At 40.8% G+C, this 19,257-nt stretch overlaps 1 protein-coding gene across 1 annotated transcript in view; it reads right to left on the bottom strand.

Moving 5' to 3' along the window:
* Nucleotides 1-19,257, bottom strand: part of itgb5 (integrin, beta 5) — a 42,155-nt gene that overhangs the window by 9,518 nt on the left and 13,380 nt on the right. The window contains exons 10-11 of the mRNA XM_067604232.1: nt 17,172-17,346; nt 16,231-16,485 (exon numbers count right to left, since the gene is read on the bottom strand). Coding sequence (XP_067460333.1) covers nt 16,231-16,485; nt 17,172-17,346 — 430 coding nt within the window. The remainder of the gene's footprint in view (nt 1-16,230; nt 16,486-17,171; nt 17,347-19,257) is intronic.

Below are 19,257 nucleotides of genomic sequence, written 5' to 3'. Positions count from 1 at the left end.
AAAAAGAAATATGCAGGAAGAAACTAGAACGCTGTAATGTGTCGGATATACAAGGGCAGCTGCTAAACCTGAGACCCTCCAAAGAAAGCTGGTGAAACTGTTCTGACAGAATTCCCAACTGGATCTGAGCTGTTGTAAAAAGCAGCATGTGGCTTCATTACAGAGCCTGAGACCCCTCCAGTCCTGTGTGAAAACATTATTGTGGGAACTTTCCTGGACGTATTCCAAGAGGCAGAAAAATCAGTCAGGCCAGTCATCTATGTTATGAATTTGGCAGTGTCTGGCGTAAGGGAAACTATTCTAGGCTTTGTTTTAGAAAAGCATTTCATTGTTTGATACATCATAAACCTATTCCAATAAGCGATTAACGGGGAAATTGTCGTGTTTCCAAAAACTGCCTTTAAATATCCCTTTAAAAAGCAGTTAAAATGGAACCACGGTGAGGACAAAGCTGTGATCCAGCTGAGGAGTGAGGACTGTAGAGAGAAAATGGGTCAGAAATCACTCATGTCTGCGTAGGAGTTGCTGCTCCTTGTGTAAACATGAATTAATGACAGTTGGGGATAAGAACGATCAGATTATGCTGCCACTCAACCTCGGAAACGGTGGAGAAGAAAACAGAAACTGCGATTAGACTCAGATCCTCATAGAGGTCACAAAAACTTCTCAAAGTGAACGGGAAGTGTTTTTTTGTAATCATCAACCAAGTGGTCAGAGTTGTGCAACACGCTGTCTGGACACACACGCATAGCAAATTCTTTGTATTGTTTTATTATCAAGTCTCACGTCTTTATTATTCACAGCGAGCTGCAGAACTGTGCATTTTTAAAAGTTGGAAAAACAGAGACCGATCAAATTAATCCTTTTTTATTATCCTTTTTATTTTGTGGTTGAGAGTCTGGAGCACCACTCCCAAGCTTTGGTCAGTGGAGCTGGCATGAGTAGTGGCATGTAGCTGAGTCATGGTATCAACCCTGGGAATGTGTCCTTAAATGACACCACTGTGCCGGCATTTGGAGGACGAGGGGTGGGGGGCGGAGGAGGGAGAGGGGGGTTTTCTTGTGAATTTAAGGACTATAAAAGTAGTGCAGGTGCAGCTGTTTTAAAATGGGGTTACTGTTCAGCAAGTCCTGACGAGCTGCTACCTCATCGTCTCCTCTGCTCGTTGTGTCTGTTTGAGAGATTATGTGTGTCCGTGCATATCGTTTCACAGCTCTTCAAAACTGAGAAGTAGTTGCCTGATGTTCTCCTGTGCAGTTTTCTGCAACTATTATGCTGCACTAATCAATGTTTTTATATTAGCAATGGGCCAACGCTGCGTGTAATGTGACAGGGTGTTGCTCAGAGTGACGAATGGTGAAAGAACTATCACCCAACTGTGTAATTCTCCTGAGCGTTTTAGTGTCTTTCAGCTAATTGTTTTGATTTCCCGGCCCGCAACTTTAATGTTTTGGTTCTGGTTTTGTTCTCACTGCTCTCATCAATGTCACTTACAGACGCTTAAGGCAGCTGTTTTCATCAAAAAAAGCTTGATAAACACACTGTATGCTACCCGCCAAGCACCGATCGACAGTAAGATAATAAACAGTGGAGAATTTAGCAGCTAAAGAGCCAGATATTTCCCTCAGGAGTTGTTGAAGAGCTGAAAGTAGAGTGAATACTGTCCTTAAATTCATAGGTTGTCAGAAACATGAGTCCGAATGAAGGCCAATGTTTCTCCGTGTCTGCTGGATGTGTAAATAGGCAATCGTTTGCTAAAATGTTGGCGGGAAACTTTATGAGGTGATAATATGTCGCTGATGTATTTACAGTTTTTGGCACTGCCCGCAAGTCTAAAAAAAAGCTAAAAAATGTTAAGTAAGAAACAAACAAATATCATTTTTTCCTGAATTATACTGTATATCAAACACTGTTGTTGTGTAAGAACATTTTATGCATTAATAAGCTAAATATCAAAAACAAATTTCCCTTTGGGATTAATAACGTATCTATCAATCTATCTATCAATCAAAGAGTGAAAGTATTTCTGCTGCTGTAATCAGTCCATTCATTGGGGATCCTAACGGCCGCAATCCCAGCATCCTCTTACCTGCTTTACCAGTATAAGGGTTGAAATATAGAGATCTCATCACTGTCAAAACTAATGTTCTAAAAAAAGCGTCTTGAGTGTGCTAACTGTCAAATTATAGTCAGATATTGTTTCTTTATCTAAGCACTGAAAGCAACTGGTCACCACATCTAAAGATCAATTGGTTTCCTGACAGGAGAGAATATTTGCTCTCAACACTACATCAGCCCACATCCAATAACCACCGCCGTGCTTTAAAACAGATGTTTGGAGCACGTGCGCACGCTCTCTATCCTCCCGTTCCTTTTTGTTATTGAGCTGCTTTGTCACTCCGTTTCTCTTGGCTGTATTTTCGGGCCATTTTGACTCACTGCTCGCGTTGAGATTAAACACTGCTCATGAAAAACACAGCTGCGGCAGCGGAGGAGATATGGAATGTGTTGGGATCTTTCAGAGCTGTGAGCATCCCTCTTTTTTCCTCGCAGCTTTTCCATGACGTTGTTCGTAGACGTTCGGTCAGCCTGGATGAGTAGCCAAGTTGAGGCGTAGTGACATAGAAGGTGGAGATGTTCTGGACTAAGTCTAAATACATCTTGACATTAGGCTGTATTCTCTCATAATAAAAGCATCTTTTCGGCTCATCCCTTCCTTTATCTCAGATACAATATATGTAAAGCAGACTCTGGGCTCGGTTAGCCGTCAGATCAGTATAAGAGTGTGAAAGTGTACAAGAGAATGAGCAAATCAAAGCGAGGGAGCCGTGCTCAGCTTTGTGCAGCTGGGTCTCTCCCACGCTGCTCGCTTCCTCTGCTGAGCGGATTACAGATCAGCGAGTTAATTCACATTTTGAAAAAAAGAGAGAAAAACAGAGAGAATAGTCTAGCGTCTTCACTGACCTGCCTTTCAGCTCTTCGTGATTCACCCCTAACAATGAATCACACATAAATAAATAGGAGCACTTCTGATTTACTTACGGGAAAAAGAAAGCGTCTGCGGAGAAGAAAAAGTGCTTAAAAATATTTTTTGAAGATCCCGTGGTATGATTGAAAGATCTGGAACGGTTTCTAAATGGACCTTGAGGTGAGGTTGTTAAGTCGATCTTGCAGGTTATAAGGTCAAGAATGAACTCCAAGTGTGTGCAAATGTGGGCAAGACGTCCTTAAAAGTGCACAGTAAACAATTCCCTGAAAACTGGGCAAACCCCATCTGCTGAGGAAGATCATGTGATATCATCCAAAGCTCCAGAACAGCAACTAAATTGACCTTGAGGTGAGACTGTTTCGTAAATATTGATATTTTTGAAGTGCATAAAGGAGTAACACAGCATAGCTATATCATAATTATAATGTAAGTGAACAATAAAAGGTAACAATCTGCATGTTAAGTCTATTTATTGATTCTCACACGAGTTGAATAGATCCATTAGCAAAGAGCTTTAGCAGAATGTAAACTAAACTACAAGATCACACGTGCATTCCTGGATTTTCTGCCTGGAGAAAAATCAGGCTTAAGTAAAAGTAAATATTTGGAGATTATATGAAGAGGAAACGAGTTATTTTTAGAAGGATAGACGTTGCACCATATCATGGAAATGTGCCAGAAAACAAGGTCTCTAAAAACAAACAGTCATTAAACTAATGCACCCCTTCACATAAAAAAAAACAAAAAAACACTCAGAATAAACAAAATGTTCCCTCTGCAGCTTATTTCTGACATCTGGAATTAGCAGACATCTGCATGTTCAAATATTTCCTGTCTGTGGTAAAAAAAGTGTACAAAATAGTACTAGACACATCATCTTTTGCGCTTCTGTGGGGGGGAGGAGGAGAAGAGCGAGACGTCGAGACAGACTCCAGTCAGATGTGCAATCCAGTCAGATGTCCACAAACCTAGTTCCAGTTGTTTTAGAGCAGCTGTGCATCACTTTTAGCCTTGTAAGTTGGAGTTATTCAACCCTCTGCTTTGGGATTTAAACCTATTACTTTGAAGCTATGGAAACATTTTCTAAACGTCTAATTGCTATGTGTGTGTGTGCGAAAAACTTGGACAAATGAAAGCAAACTGACCGCATATAACAGCGTCCCATCAACCCTGACCAATCTATCCAAAATGATTACACAAGATGTAATGAGCTCCCTTTAGATTTGAAACAGGCCGCGAAGCATACCGTCGGTTTTATATCTAGCCAGCATTCTTTGTCTGCTCTGGAGAAATCGTCCACTACAAAGCTGCAGAGGTCATCGTACTGAACTCAGTAACCCTCATTAGGAATGCAGTGTCTGATATGATGCGGCGGTAGCATGTGGGGGAAACTGTATGGCATGAGGTCAAAAACGTTCCTCTCTTTCCCCAGTGTTGACATAGAGAGAAACAGTCACTTCCTGCAGTGATGGTCAAAGAGCTGCCTGTGTCCCAGAGGCCGTGGTGTGTTTGTGTGCATATGGGAAGACAACATGCCCTCTAACCTCCCAAATCTCCAGTTGCAGTCTGAAGGATCGCCCCACTTTCTGAGCCGAGCCTGATGAAAAGCTTCACTGAATGTTTGAAATACTTGTGGTGCACCCCGGTTCGCCAGCATCACATGGAGAATTCATGCATTTGAAAAAAAAAAAAAAAAAAGGAAAGTAAAGAGGTAACAAGTCTGTCTCCGGGGAGGATGAAAAAGGCATTCAAAGCTTTATTTTCCTGTGTTTGGCATTTCCTGTTGGAAATCAGTGCAGTATTGGCATAACGGTCTATAATTTTAAAAATAATGTGCTTCAAAAAAAAAGAGGAAGGAACGCAAATATTTAGCTAAATGAAACTAATCTAACTTCTTTTGTTTCCATGGAAAGTGTAACCTTGTGATATTATTGCCCCTGGTTGTGCTGTATGTGCCCAGAATACCATATGAGATATGAGTCGCACCCGTCCAGACAGTCTCTCCTGGAGGGCGTTCACAGTGTTGCGCTTGGTTGTACAAATGACATAATTGTATAAAGAATTAAAAAGAGAGAGAGCTTGAGAAGGAAGTTCAGATCCTGCCTCCTTTCCCACCTCTGCATTCCTCTGCCAATCGCTGCATGAATATCAGATTATTGGTTTATTGGTCTAACAGTTGCATTAAATGATCTAACTGATAGCAGACAGGTGCGGGAGGAGGGGGGTTTCAGACCTAGTTCGACCATCTGATGAGCACTTTGGTTGGAGCATATCTACTCTGTTAGGCTCAGCTTCCAGGGACACAGTCAGTTAGTTGCTCTAAAAAAGACAGTTTTCATAGGCAGGTGTCAGTTCATCAAGGCTTCTGACTGGCATCAAATGGTTTGCAGAGGAGTAAATTATGCTGGTTAAATTTAGGAGTGGTTAAATTTTGCTAATTTTTGTCTGCCATTAAAATTTGTCTCTATTTGGAATCCATAGCAGTCGCTGTAATTCAACCACAGTCACCACAGTTTATTCTAAAAAAGAAAAAAAAAAGTAGGCTACTTATACGCCTATACACAACTTGCGCATTCCAGTTAATACTATCACATATAATATGTATGGTGTTGTTTTGTCTGACTTAGTTGAAGAAAGCAAATATGACAATGACAGAGTGCTTTGTGCGTTAATTTCAGAGTTAGACTAGAGAAATCTACGTGCGGCCCCTCCCTGACCCTGGGAAGCAACGCGGAATATGACTTTAAATGTCTTTAAATGTCAGCGGAACAATATCACCAAAACCGCTCGACTTAATTACACAGTAGGCTCCAGGATAAGATTACTGTTTGGTCACAGGCTCAGACTAGCCTGGGAGAGATTTTCTTTTTTTTTTTTTTTTTTTTGTGCGTTTTTCATTAAACAAAAACTGCTTCCATTGTGCATGAGAGGAACTTCAAATATATTTAACTGTCCAATAAAGGCACACACAAACACACGCTTATTTATTACTTCAGGGGATAGGACCAGATCCCCGTTTGTGGTTGACTATCATTTCAGTCTCCCAAACACTTTAACTGCACATCAGCAAAGCAGTCCCCCCCACCAAACAAAAACTGCTAGAATAGTGATGGAAACAGAAATGATGCTTTCATGACAGTAAGAAGAACCACATAAACAATCAGCAGAGAAACCCTCTAAGTACGGCCTGTGAAACCTCTGGAGTGACAGCGGCTTCTGTAAACAAGGGGAGTCAGCAAGCAACCAAACTGCTGATGAGGCATTTACTTTTTTTTTTTTTTCCCCACAGATATTTCTCAGATAACATTAAAAAAAAAAAATAAATCTGTTCTTTTGTCTCAATTGAAACCATGTATCATTTCTCAAGGTTCACTAGAGGACGCTGTCCAAGTTTAAACAATGTCACACTTTCTGTCATACGTGAGGAATGCTTACTAATCCTCCTTCAGGGCTGAAGGTTGGAAAACAGACTGTTCTGATAAGATGAGACAGAGACGCAACACACAGAGGCCGTCTCCCTAGACTCAGAGCTACTGAGGCTTTGCTACGCAGGAAAGAAAATAAGCAAACTCGATGGACGGAGAGCTATATTAAATGTCATCCAATTTGAGGGACTAAATACTTCTTGAGATTAACAGTGTTTCAAGAATCACATAGACAGCCGATGGATTTCGGGGGCTTGACTTATATGTTGCCGTATTAAAGCAAGGGCCGATTCATCTTTAAAATCCAGAGAGTACTGTCAGATTTACAGTCCCAGAGCGCACAGAGACAACATCCTGCTCATCCAGTTTGACCGCAGCAGCCAGCAGATTACTGAAAAACATGAGAGCAGGTGGAAGAAGTGAAACATTCACTTTGAGAACAAGCCATCTTTTCTGATGTGATGTTATGCTGTCCTGCTCATGACCAACATTGATGATGATTTACTGTACAGCAACTTCAGTATGCTAGGTGATAAGCATGCATTTAACTTACTGTACACACATCTGTGGGCTCTTTAGATTGTTACTATAGGACTTCATGGCTTGGTTTTTGGTCCAAAAAGCCCTATGAATTGTGGGTCCTTATATAAATATGTGTATGCCTTTTTAAATCCCATCCAATCAATTCTCACTTTGTCATTATGGGTGACTGTGTATAGACGGAAAGCCAAAAAAGTCAAATTAATCCAAGTTAAATTAAATCTGTGACATAAAAAAGTGAAGGGGTACGAGTACTTTTCACAGCTGCTGTATCTCTTGACAGTTTATCCATCAGTCTAGCACTTCTGTGCAGTTTCTTCATTGATTGACTGGCAAACTCAGTATGAGGATGTCTCTACAGGAAGTCAACTGTTTGCCAAGAAACTGTTGGCAACTGTTTGCCAAGAAATACCAGTAGTTCCAGCACATACCTAAAAATCACAGTCTTGTTTTTACATTACTGTTTGTGTACAGATTAAACCAGTGAGGTAGGTGTATTTTTGAACTGTGGACAGAGTCAGGTTAGCTGTTCCCCATGGTTCTGGTCTTTATGCTAAGCTAGGCTAACTGCCTCCTAGCTCCATACTTAAAGCACAGAAATGCTTGTGGCATCTTGACTGCAACTATTACAAAGAAAGTGATATTTCCCCGAATGTCTAATTCTTTCAGTTAGCAAAATGAGCTTTACAACTGTAGCAGTGTATTACACGCTACCACACACAGAAACAGTTTAAATTTACACGTTTTATACATCGACTGAAACCAAATCCATGCTACGCTACTACAACTCTGGGTCTCCTGTGATGTGTTAGTATATACCACCCAATTTTTCTGTTCCCCTTTAAAGAGCTGTTAAAATAATATTACAATCCCCCTCAGTCAGAGTATGTGTGTGTCTTTCTGTCAGGGTTAAACAGCTTAAAAATGTTGGCTGTTAAAATGTGCTGGCTGGGACAAGCCCTCTCTTGTATGCTGAGCCAAGCTGTTCATCATCAGAAATAAAACAGACAGCTAATATCTTGTCTGCACGAGCTGTGGGGGGTAAAAACCTTCAAAGAGAAACAACCACTTCCTTGGTTAGCTTGTGTTTGTGAGCCAGTAAAAGAGGAACGGTGCCACCTTCAAAAACAACCAGCATGCAGAGCTCACTAAAACTAAAAGAACATGCAACAGGATCATATCGGGTATAATTACAGGTATCGGAAGCTCTGACGTGTGATTTTTTTTTACATAGATAGCATCACATGCTTGACAGACAACAGTCATTAACAGCCATGAAAATAGTGTTTACTTCTAGATTCTCCAGGTCATAGGATGCCTCCACACCATTGACATTACTCATAGTCAGCAGAAGACAAAAGCCTATAAAAAGAATCACAGAAGGGCAACAAGGAGACACAATGATTACCTCTGTGACCGGAGTCGTCTCATAACTCTGAGGCAACCAGCTATTTGTTAAACACTGATATTTGCGGAGTTGGCAAATCATCTGTTGACACTCTGTGTGCTCCTGGTTAAAAATGATAATTATCTCTGTCTTGTTTCTCAAAAAAACACACTGATACACGCTAAAGTTGATCAATTTTTATTAACACACACACACAGAATTAGGCTGCTTTTGTGTTGGGTGGGTGGCACCACAGAAATGCCAGTCAAAGCTAATCTCCTTCATGCCACAAGAAAGCCAACATCCCACCCCCTCCTCTCCTTGTAGCTAGCCTTTCTTCCACTACCTTAAAGGGATAGTTTATAGTTCAAGGGCAGAAGTACTGGCACGGAAGCTAAGCAATGTCATGCTGTGGATGGTGCCAACAGCAAAATGTATTTAGCCACCTAAAAAAAAAATCAGTATCAGTTTAAGTCATATCAGCACTACTGTAGACAGCTTATCTCTATGAATGCAGAAAGGTCTCCACTCCCTGAAGTCAACTTTACACAAAGCTAAATTCAGGAGCTCTCCTTTATTTATTTTCTTACCAGCGCCCTGGTTCAACACACAGGGGACAACACAGCAAGCATCCAGCATTCATGCAGCTGTGACTTTTTTTTTCTTATCCCGCTGAAACAATTACAGTCAGCTGTTTAGCTTTAAGGATCTAAATCCAGGGGCTGAAGCAGTAACTTCTAGGGGCTCTTAATGCTCAAGAATTACCCAAGAGACTAAGCTGGCTGTCTACTGGACTTCACAATGACTCCTGAAAACAGCTGCTGAGCCCACAAAATGAAACATTTTTTACTCGATCATGTAAATGAGCTTTTCTCAGCTACTCATAACATCTACACGTGGCCTTACTGTGAGTTAGGGTTTGAATTAATGTTGGGCTCCAGTGGAAAAACACCAGAACTCCGGTGTAAAGAAACACTTAAAGGTTTCTAGGCTTTAGTTTCTACTTTATTAGCCGGTGTGCAGTGATAGTATCGGGGCGTGGCCTTGTGTCTGCTGTATTTCACCGGACAGATCTGAGGGTTTTTGTCTGTTGCGGTCAAGTTCAGTCAAGTCTCAAAGAGCAGAAAGCGGAGGGGGAAGGAAGGGCGGAGGCAATCGGTGTTTGTTTTGCCTCGAGGTCTGAGGAGCGTCAGGTGCTGCTCAGGTAACCTTGCTTAGTCAGACACATTGTGATTTCTAATACAACTAAATGCCAGTTTTGAAGATGGTACCATCAGGAGTGTTTGTAAGATTTCACCACCATGTGTCTCAGCATGTAGAATAGAGCTGCAATTTAAGATTATTTTAATTATTGATTAATCTTCTGATTATTTTCTCAATTGACTGTTTGGTCTTTAAAACACCAGGTGTGCCAGGTGTGCCAGGTGTGTGGTGAGATGTGAGAAAAAAGCACAAGAAAGCCCCAGCCTTTATACTCCTATACAGGTGGGGAACAGGAGATGTATATCTGTGTCTGTGTGTGCGTGCGTGTGTGTATGTGTGTCTGTCATAGGCTGCTCTCGGGGATAAATTTCAGACTAAAGACCAGTTAATTGGGGACAGCTTGTCCAATTGGGGACAACAGCTGTGTCCCCACATGGTAAAAAGCAGATTTCTGGATCAGTGGTTAAGGTTATGGTTAGTGGTTATGATGGTTATGGTTGGTTAGGGTAAGTCTCCAGGAAATTAATATAAGTCCACATAATGTCCCTAGAAGTGACCTAGTTCGACGTGTGTGTGTGTGTGTGTGTGTTGTGCCAGGTGTGTGGTGAGATGTGAGAAATACAGCCTATATACTGCTATACAGCTGGGGGACAGGACATGTGTGTGCGTGTGTGTGTGTGTGTGGGGTGTGAGTGAAAGAGAGAGTGGGGGGTTGTGCATGGGGTCATATTTGCTGCGTGCCACTCTACAATTGAATTCAAGTCAATTCGCTTTTTGGCATGAAACATAATTTTAATATTATTACACTATATTATTATACTATTTTTATAGGATTTCATTACTATTATTTTTTTATTGTAATTTTTGTTATTCATGATTTTTTTTGGCAACATTTAATTACTACTGGGTCAAATTTGACCAATAACACAACAGATGTAACTTTTTAGGCATTAAAAAAGAAGAAAAATGATCAAAATGCATTTTATTGTATTCAGTAGGTTATTGTAGAGGATGTAATGAAGACTTGTTTTGATCAGAAAAAAATTTAAGTATGTGTTACACATCTTAACTTGAAAATGGGTCATATTTGACCCTAAGACAATAGCAGGGTTAATCTAACTAGAAGCCAAAAGTCCAAAAATATTAAATTTACCATCATGTGTAATACTAATTTAATTGACATGTTTGTTTTATGCAATAAATTTGATAAAATATTAAATTGATCAGTATATATAATTTTTCATTCATAGCATTTAGTACATAATATACACTGCTTTTCATTGCTTTGACTGCCTGGGTGGCTGTCAGCCAAAATGTTGACGAAGACCAGACTCACTAATTGCTGCATGTTCGAGTAACAACACATAAAACGGTTAATGTGCACCGCAGCCACTGAATCAGACACACTCAACACCAAAAGCAAAAGATACCATTCTAAACAAATTTCAATTACAGTAATTACATTACTGTACACGCTGACAAGCTACAAAAATATAGAGCTACCATGGTAAAAAAAACCCAAAACAATACATCATCTCATTCAAACCAGAAGGTATGACGTCAAAATGATACATTTAGCTCGTGTAAGATATTTCTGTATCCTATTCATTATCTGTAGTTCAGAGGATGATGGGATCTGCTAGACTCATAGTTGACGTTTAGGCTGCACAACAAAGATCACAGAACAAGCTTTCCTAAGAGGAAGAATTCAACATCTTGCATGTCATTTTGGTTAAATGAACTGGAGTATTCGCTCACAGAGAGGAAAAAATTCTTAATAGTGTCCAAATAACTATGACAGTTCTATGTAGAGTGCTTTCCAGAAGCAGACTTTAATGCTCATTTCTGTACTATACTGGTGGCAACAAGCTTTAAATGTCTCATAACAACACTTATGTTTATCAAGGAATGAGCATTTTGCTCCATATAACAGCGGGACCCCACAGTATGTTGAGATACTTCTCTCCTTATAACAACAAATATGAGAAATGTTTTTAATGACAGCAGTTCTGTGTTGCCATTAGCGACAGAAATAGTAAGGAAGCTGACACCGCACATATTTCTGTCTCAACATGTCTTTGCTTCGTCTTACAACTTGAACCTCTCTATTTCACCTGCACTGTCTGTTCAAGGCGAATAAAAATTCATCTACTTGTTTTTATCCGTCGGGTTCTTTGACAAAACACAAAGACCACGTAAGTGAAAAAGCACTTTGGGCCTGAAGGAAACTGTCTCCTTCAGTGAAGCACAGCTCAGATAATGCTAGGCACGAATATGAATGAACACACATGTTCCTATTTACCCTATAAGGAGACACGCACATGCATGTATACACATGGTGTGCAGCTACACACACACACACACACACACACACACACACACACACGGGGCGCAGCTTTGGGAAAGCAGTTATATTTATGAGGTAAAGTAGGGTTTGTGCGAGTCTGGAAAATAAAGCTACGCTATTTCTGGCAACTGGAGACTGCTGAGCGCTTAGATCATTATTTAGAACCAGCTGCGGAGTCGGCGGTGGAGATGTGGGTCAGGGGGGCAGGAGGACTAGGAAGTCAAGAAATACTGAAGCCTTAAACAGACGGGAGAGAAGAGCCTGAGCAGTATGGGACTTATGGAGGTCCATACTGATATCAATACTTGAGAGTAAGAGACCATCTGATAAGGATACATTTATAAAGTTGAATTAATATAAAATAAAAGGTAAAAATACATAAAATTCCTCTTGTAAACATTGCATATCTTTGCACATACATATATGCTGATACTGACATATCTGTAATAAGCCAGTTAATATAAGTAATATATAGGTCAGGCTCTAAAAGAGAGCCAACAACTTATTCTTACATGAGTGTCTTTGAACGAGACACAAACAAACATTGTGTGGAAATGACACACGAAGCGTAGGGGCTTGAATGATGTCATTTGCAGCTTGATTATAAAAATCTTGACCGTGTCTATACAGCTTATGACTGTCTGCACGTCATTCACCTTGAGGATACTCAGAGAGTCTGGGCACACGCAGGCCTCGAGGATCAGATACAGACATAAACACAAAGACAGATGGCCATGTAGATACTGAGGATAAGATTACTGGAACATTCAGAGACAGACAGTCGTCCAACACCGGTCACCAAATCCCAGATACAGTACACACTCCTGTAAGCTTCCTGCTTCCAACAACCTCTTATTTCATCCCCATAAAGGGCTGAGTGGGTTTTTTTTTTCCATACGAGTGTTAAAACGATACCTGAGAGTCAAAACCAATACTAAATAGATACTGTGTTTGTTACTCAACTTTTAGAAATATATAGTATATATGTTTTTCTACAAGATAAATAAATGATTTAACAAAAGAAGCCCAAGTTCTCAAAAGTAAAATCTTGTCTAAATAAAAACAGCAATACAAGAACTTCGCCTTAATCAAATACAGTCTAAAATTGTCAAAATTGTATGTAAATCAGGACTTTTTTCCCCATCTGTTTATTGTTACACCATTTCTAGTTATAGTCAAGAATCTGATTCTGAAGAATAAGTAAACAAGATTATAAATCTGACATTTGCCAGCTTGTAGAACTTGACAACTTTGGATACAACAAAAAATGATTGAGACTCTTTATAGTTAACATGAGTGATGATAGTCGCTGTGGATGAGCAGACAAAGAAAAGAGTACCTTCAGATCTAGCTCTTTGATTGATAAGTTAATTGATAGTCTGACTAAAATCAAAGAAGCGAAAAAGGATGTTGTGATTTACAACTTTTAGCCCTTCCTCCCCTCCCTCTGCACTATGCCAGAGGGCGTAACAAAGTGCAGAGACTGATTAATGTCTCTGGAGTCTGATTACACCAATAACAACCACGAACTGAATACTGAAAGCAGTGCTGAAGTCTCTCAGACTATCACACTCAGTGGTTCAGGGTGCTGAAGATTAATGTCACACTTCGTGTCATATCAACGCTGACCCGGAACTCAACCTGTTACCTATTTGCACTCTCTAATCTAAACTTCATATATATCTACAAACACACAAACAGCTGAGTGACTCGACTAGTCTCTTCTAATGAAAACCAGCAGTGCTCTAATCTGTTCATCGGCCTAAAAAGTGAGTTGACTTGAGCTGCCAAAGAGATAGCTTATCACAGCTGGGCATCACAAAAACATGTGTTTGAGTAAGTTGGATGAGAGGGAGAAAAATATCTGAGTCACTCATGTTAAGTGGTTGCTATAGTCACAGTTTATGGGTCGGGGGGAAATATTAAAGCCAGTAAATATATACTGCTGTCATCGTTTTTGGCAGTTTATACATCTAACAAGCATTTGCTGAGTCTTGCAGTTTTGCGTTGGTGCACCAATAATAGAGAATGTGTGATACTGCTGAAAGCTCCAGAAAAAGCTAGTGAGTGGACCTTGAGTTGACATTGTTTTGCTGAATTAGTTTGAAAACCAATGAAACAAAAATAAATTTAATATAAAAGTGATGCATAAAGCAACCAGCTTTGTGCAACGCAAAAAGGCCAGTATGTGATGAAAATCAGGAGCCAACAGCCATCTGATCACAACTTCATTCCATAAAGGACGAGATGATTACCAAAGAATCAAGTCTGAGCATTTTTAAGAGACAAACACAGCAACATAAACATATGAACATGTACTGTAATAAACTGGCAAACAAAAGAAAGGAGAAAAGTATCAATTTCAAATCACAGGAGACTATATCACAATATATGGTGATACTGATCCCTTGTCCCATCTCTACCAAACAGCTGCCTTTACTTTTTGATCTGTATCCAGTCACCTTGACTTGCTGCTTGCTTTCTGGCCCACTGACATAATTTAACACAGTCTGATCTGCCGGAGTGAAAGGAGGGTTTTACATTCTTCTAACTAGTGCAACTGTAGGGCAGCTCATGTTGCCAAGCTAGAAAAACATAACAAATATCACAAGTTCAACGACTGATGCGAAACCAGCATCTCAGTTTTACAGGCTGATAGCTGCACCTCAGTGAGCTCCATGGGAACCGACTTTGACGTTCAAGGAGATTTAAAAAAAAAAAAAAAAAAAAGAAACACAAAAGGATGCAGTGCCAGCTGATTTCCTCTTTAATAAAACCTGCTGTGCCTTTAGGCGCTTTGTCAGTCTGAATACTCCATATTTCCAGACATAAGACTACAAAAATGAGCTTCTCTCAGTGGACTGTGACCAATCCAGGTGGAGCACAATACTATTCACAAGATATTGTTACATTGCCAGTTAAAGAGTCTGAAACAAACCTTAATAGTTTTTCCTGTGGATTTTAAAGAAACATGCATGCACAGGATAGTTTTTACAACATGCCTTGTGCAGGAGGACTTTGCAATAATTAACTGACAGATTCAGAGGAGTGAGGGGAGGAAAGTGTGGAGGAGGCGTATTGTTTGGTATCATTAGGAACTCATTACGGGTTCTACACTGTGCAACCACGCTGAGAAAGGAGGAGAGAGAAGAGAGGAGCGGCAGAAGGTGTAGTGGACTGTTAACATTTAATGACTGCTTATGGATGATCAGCTCAAACAAACACAGCCATTCTGCATCTGTGCATTCAGTGTGTCCGGCCTTGCTGCTGACTAAACGAAAGACTTCTGTTTCTACTGGGTACAGATAAATAGACACGGGCATTGTGTGAGGGGATCGCGCCAAAGCTGGCCCCACTGTCACAAAGCGCTCTCTGTGGTTTCACGGGAACAGTCGGTGGCTTGGTGATGAGCCAGCGGGCTCCCCTCCAGCCAGGAGGTCTCGCTGCAGAACGCGGAGTCTTGGACCCGATGTTCTGGGAACACAGAAGCTTCAGCTTGTGTGGTACAGCTGAGCAGATACACTGAGCCAAACCTGCCTTTTCATACCGAGTCTCAGCGCTCTTTGGGCATCGGAGTAAAGAGAGGACGGTTCAGTGAGGAGGAGGAGGATTTCAAGCTGGCATGGGTACACGCATTGCTGATTAACAGAGCATATGTACGCCTAAGGATGGAAATATGGAGATAACTGAAGCCAAAGAGCTTGAGCTCAAAGCTTTGACATTATATAATCTCTACGCTGCCGGGTTTAAATCTGTTAATCTGTCACACATCTTATTTACGTGAATTTCTATTCCAGCAAACAAATAAGTCTTTCCACCTCTCTCAGGTCCTAGATCTTTCCAAGACAAGTATCATACCAAAACAAGCCCTCCGGGGCCAGACCCGAAACAAAACATGAGCTGAACATCTGAACAACTACTATTGCAGCTGCGCCTCTGAGCCACTTTTGGAAGCGATGCCAGCAGCCCTGCAGGTCATAGTCTCAGCTCAGGAGAGGGCCAAACCACCAAGACACACCCAGAGCAGGTATGGGAACGTGAGTCAACATCATGAATATGCATTATTTTTTTAATTATAACCCGCAACAAGCCGCAGATCTAAGAGTTAACAGCATGTTTGATGTCAGCTTGTATTCTCATTAGCTTCAACGCCCAGGGAGGTGTGGTCTCTCAACAGCTGTAGCTCAAAAGTCCACCTCAATTAGAGCACGGCGATTTAAGAAAAACAACTAAATTAACCATAGCAACCAAGTGTGACCATGACAACAGAATTCAGATACACAACTCGGGCGGATTCAGTTTCAGCAAAACTATAAAATAATCCGGATGACGTTTGTACCTGAGCAGAGGATGCCTTTGTGTCGGGCACAGGAGAAGTCATCGCACTCGCAGAAGCTGCCGTAGATCTTGCCGAACTCTGACTGGTAGCAAAGACACTGGTTGCAGCTGCACTCTCCACGTCCGCTGCAGATCTGCTTGCCTTCGGCCTCCCGGCAGGCACTGAGGTATATGCTGCTGGCCTCCCCCTCCTGGCACTCACAGCGGGCGCCCAGGTAGCCCGGCTCACATTGACAAGTCCCGCACTTATATGTACCTGCAAGGATAAAAATTCTCTGAAACTGTTGTCACATACTGTATGTAGCAGAATCGGATGATAACAGACGGAACTAAATACTGCATTTACTATGTCAAATAACTGTATATTTCAAATGTAAAAAGAATATATGTTATGCTGTAATTTTCCTTTTTTATGACCATCATTACCTCTACAACAACCCCCATACTGTTAGTGAGAAGCTCTCCATAATCATACCGAAGAAAGTAGCTAATTAAATGGGTAAAAGTAGAACTTGTCCTCAGTTATTAGGAGGTAAATATCAGGTCTGACATGACTGAATGAGATGTTCAACTTCCTAGAAAGTTTCAACCCACAGGAAGCAGAGCAACAGCAGTTTTAGAGTTTTGTTTCTTGCGTCAAGAAGACAAGTTTTTCGATAAACTACAGAATGTGTTTCACATTTGATTTTAATACCATGTGTTTTTTAAATTCCCTTTTCACGCCATTTTAGATAAATTCATGGATTTCTTGAGGGAAAAATAAAATGTGATAGAGAGCTGATAAACGCTTTTCAAGCAGCTTTGCTCTTGTGAAAGAATTAAAAACAACCATTTTAAACCAAACAAAAATGGATTGGCCAAGTATGAGGACTTTAATACTGATTTAATATTACGCTCACTGTGAATACAGTAAAATGTCCAGAAATACATGGAAAAAACTACCTATGGAACTGCAGATGCTGCTGTTGGTTTGTGCTTTCTGACTGCAGCCGCAGTCACACTGGTAATTCACATCCACCTCCAGACGGTCTTTGAACCCCACAGGCTTGATGGTGAAGCCCTGGTGGGTGCCACGAGGAGGACAACTCCTCGCCTCCACGCTCACATTGAACGAAACCTAAAATGAACAAGAAAAAAACAAACAAAAACAAAAATGAAACAAGTAGTGTAATTAGAAAGAAAATGTGCACTGGCACTGATGGAAAAAAGATAGTGACTTCCTGTTTGTGGAATGAGGAATATTCAGGTCAAGCTCAGATTATTTGAGAGATACAAGAGTTCAGAGTTTTATACAGTAGCAGCATCACACAGTGTCAGATCCACAATATTCAAACCTTCTTTTGTTTCCATATTTCCAAGAGACCTGATCCCACCCTACATCTTTTCATTTGAGCAAACACAGCCGCTATACAAACACTTGGCAGCTGCCAACTAGCCTGTGGACGTGAACTACACATGACCCTGTGTTGTTATTATTACACCAATGGGTTTATTTCACACCAAAAGGAATTAACAGTGTGCAGCTGATGTGCTTGGAAAGTGGGGGGAAAAAAACATGAGACCTACACCCATTTGATTGCTCTGAGGAAGAAAGTCTTGACAAGAAGAGAAACCCAACCCCAGCTCTGTTCTCTGTGTTCCAACATGAGCAAATTCTGCTGGTATTTTCCTCAGATATACTCAGTCACATCCACCATCCTCAATGCTTTTTTTTAACGTAAAGCTCAGGGCTTTTTCTCTCATGTTGTCTTTATTTAAATAGATTCAATTGTGCTACTACAAATCTGTATAATTAGCTTTTAAAAAAAGCAGGTTCTCAAACTTTTCACACCACATATGACAGTTTGAGAAAGAAAAGCACACTGTGGACGGTGACATGTTTCACTGGTTTGGCTCTGTAGTGAAGCTGGATCAAAACAAGAATTATGAGGTTAAAAGAGCCAGATTTCATCTTTAATTGGAGGGTGTTCACATCCATGTCAGATCAACTATGTAGTGATATCAGCTGTTTGTTATAAACAGCCTCCCAACTTTTAGATAGGGACAGATACACAGATAGATTACACAGTATTTACAGCGGTAGGAGTGTGGTAAGGTTGATATTAGTTTGTACTCTTCCACCCTCACAGTCACCGTCACACCTGCTACTGTTACGGCCATTTACACAGGATTCTAATAGAGAAATGGAAGTTATGTGGATATATTTACCATTACTCCAGTACACATGTCTCCAACATGTATTGATGTGAAAAATAACGACTTATTAGCAATAATTTAATAACGTTTTCCTCATGTCTCTCCCTTTTTTGTTACAGCTTTTAAGTAAGAAATGACATCTCTCTTTGATAAAAGTAATTGAGACAAAGCAGCACCCTTATTCTCTTCTTCAAAAGATAGATATCACTGGCTCTCAGTATTAGGGGCCATTAAAGTGGAGCATGTGTTTTTCACCGCAACATACAACACAAGCCGATTCAGGATACAGGAAGAGCCAACGTCACATGTTGCCAATAGAGGGCCAATCCTTTCCTGTTTGCCCGCGTGCCCCCCTCCACTTCAGCGCGGGAAGCTTAACAAGTTAATGAGGGGCACAATTAAATTTACTGTAAATGTGAGTCGCGAGGAGGCCAGCTCACCCAATCATGTGGCTCATAAGAACAACCGTGAGGGTTGTGGAGAAACGGAGGGTGCAAAATGTTAGGAGGGAGTAGTAGTGTGGAGGACATTGGGGGGAGGGGGGGGGATGGGGGAGGAAAGAGTGGGGGAAATGACATATTGAGACTAAACTCATTGAGGAAATGCCTCAACAGACGGTTGGGTGAGTAATGTGATTCAAGGAGAGATTTAAGGAATGAGATCAGGGAGGGCTAAGGAGCAGACAGTTGTTAGGTTGATTTATAGATGATGTAAGAGGTGGGACAACTGTATGCTGATATCAGAAATTAACATTAACGGCTGTGTCGACTCGGATAAAAACATCGAAGCCTTTCACGCAGAAACGCGGCATGGAATCATTTTTGGGATGATG

The sequence above is a fragment of the Thunnus thynnus genome, chromosome 11, assembly GCF_963924715.1.
Source record: "Thunnus thynnus chromosome 11, fThuThy2.1, whole genome shotgun sequence".
NCBI classification, from domain to species: Eukaryota; Metazoa; Chordata; class Actinopteri; order Scombriformes; family Scombridae; genus Thunnus; species Thunnus thynnus.
This window is presented reverse-complemented; position numbering and strand designations above follow the sequence as displayed.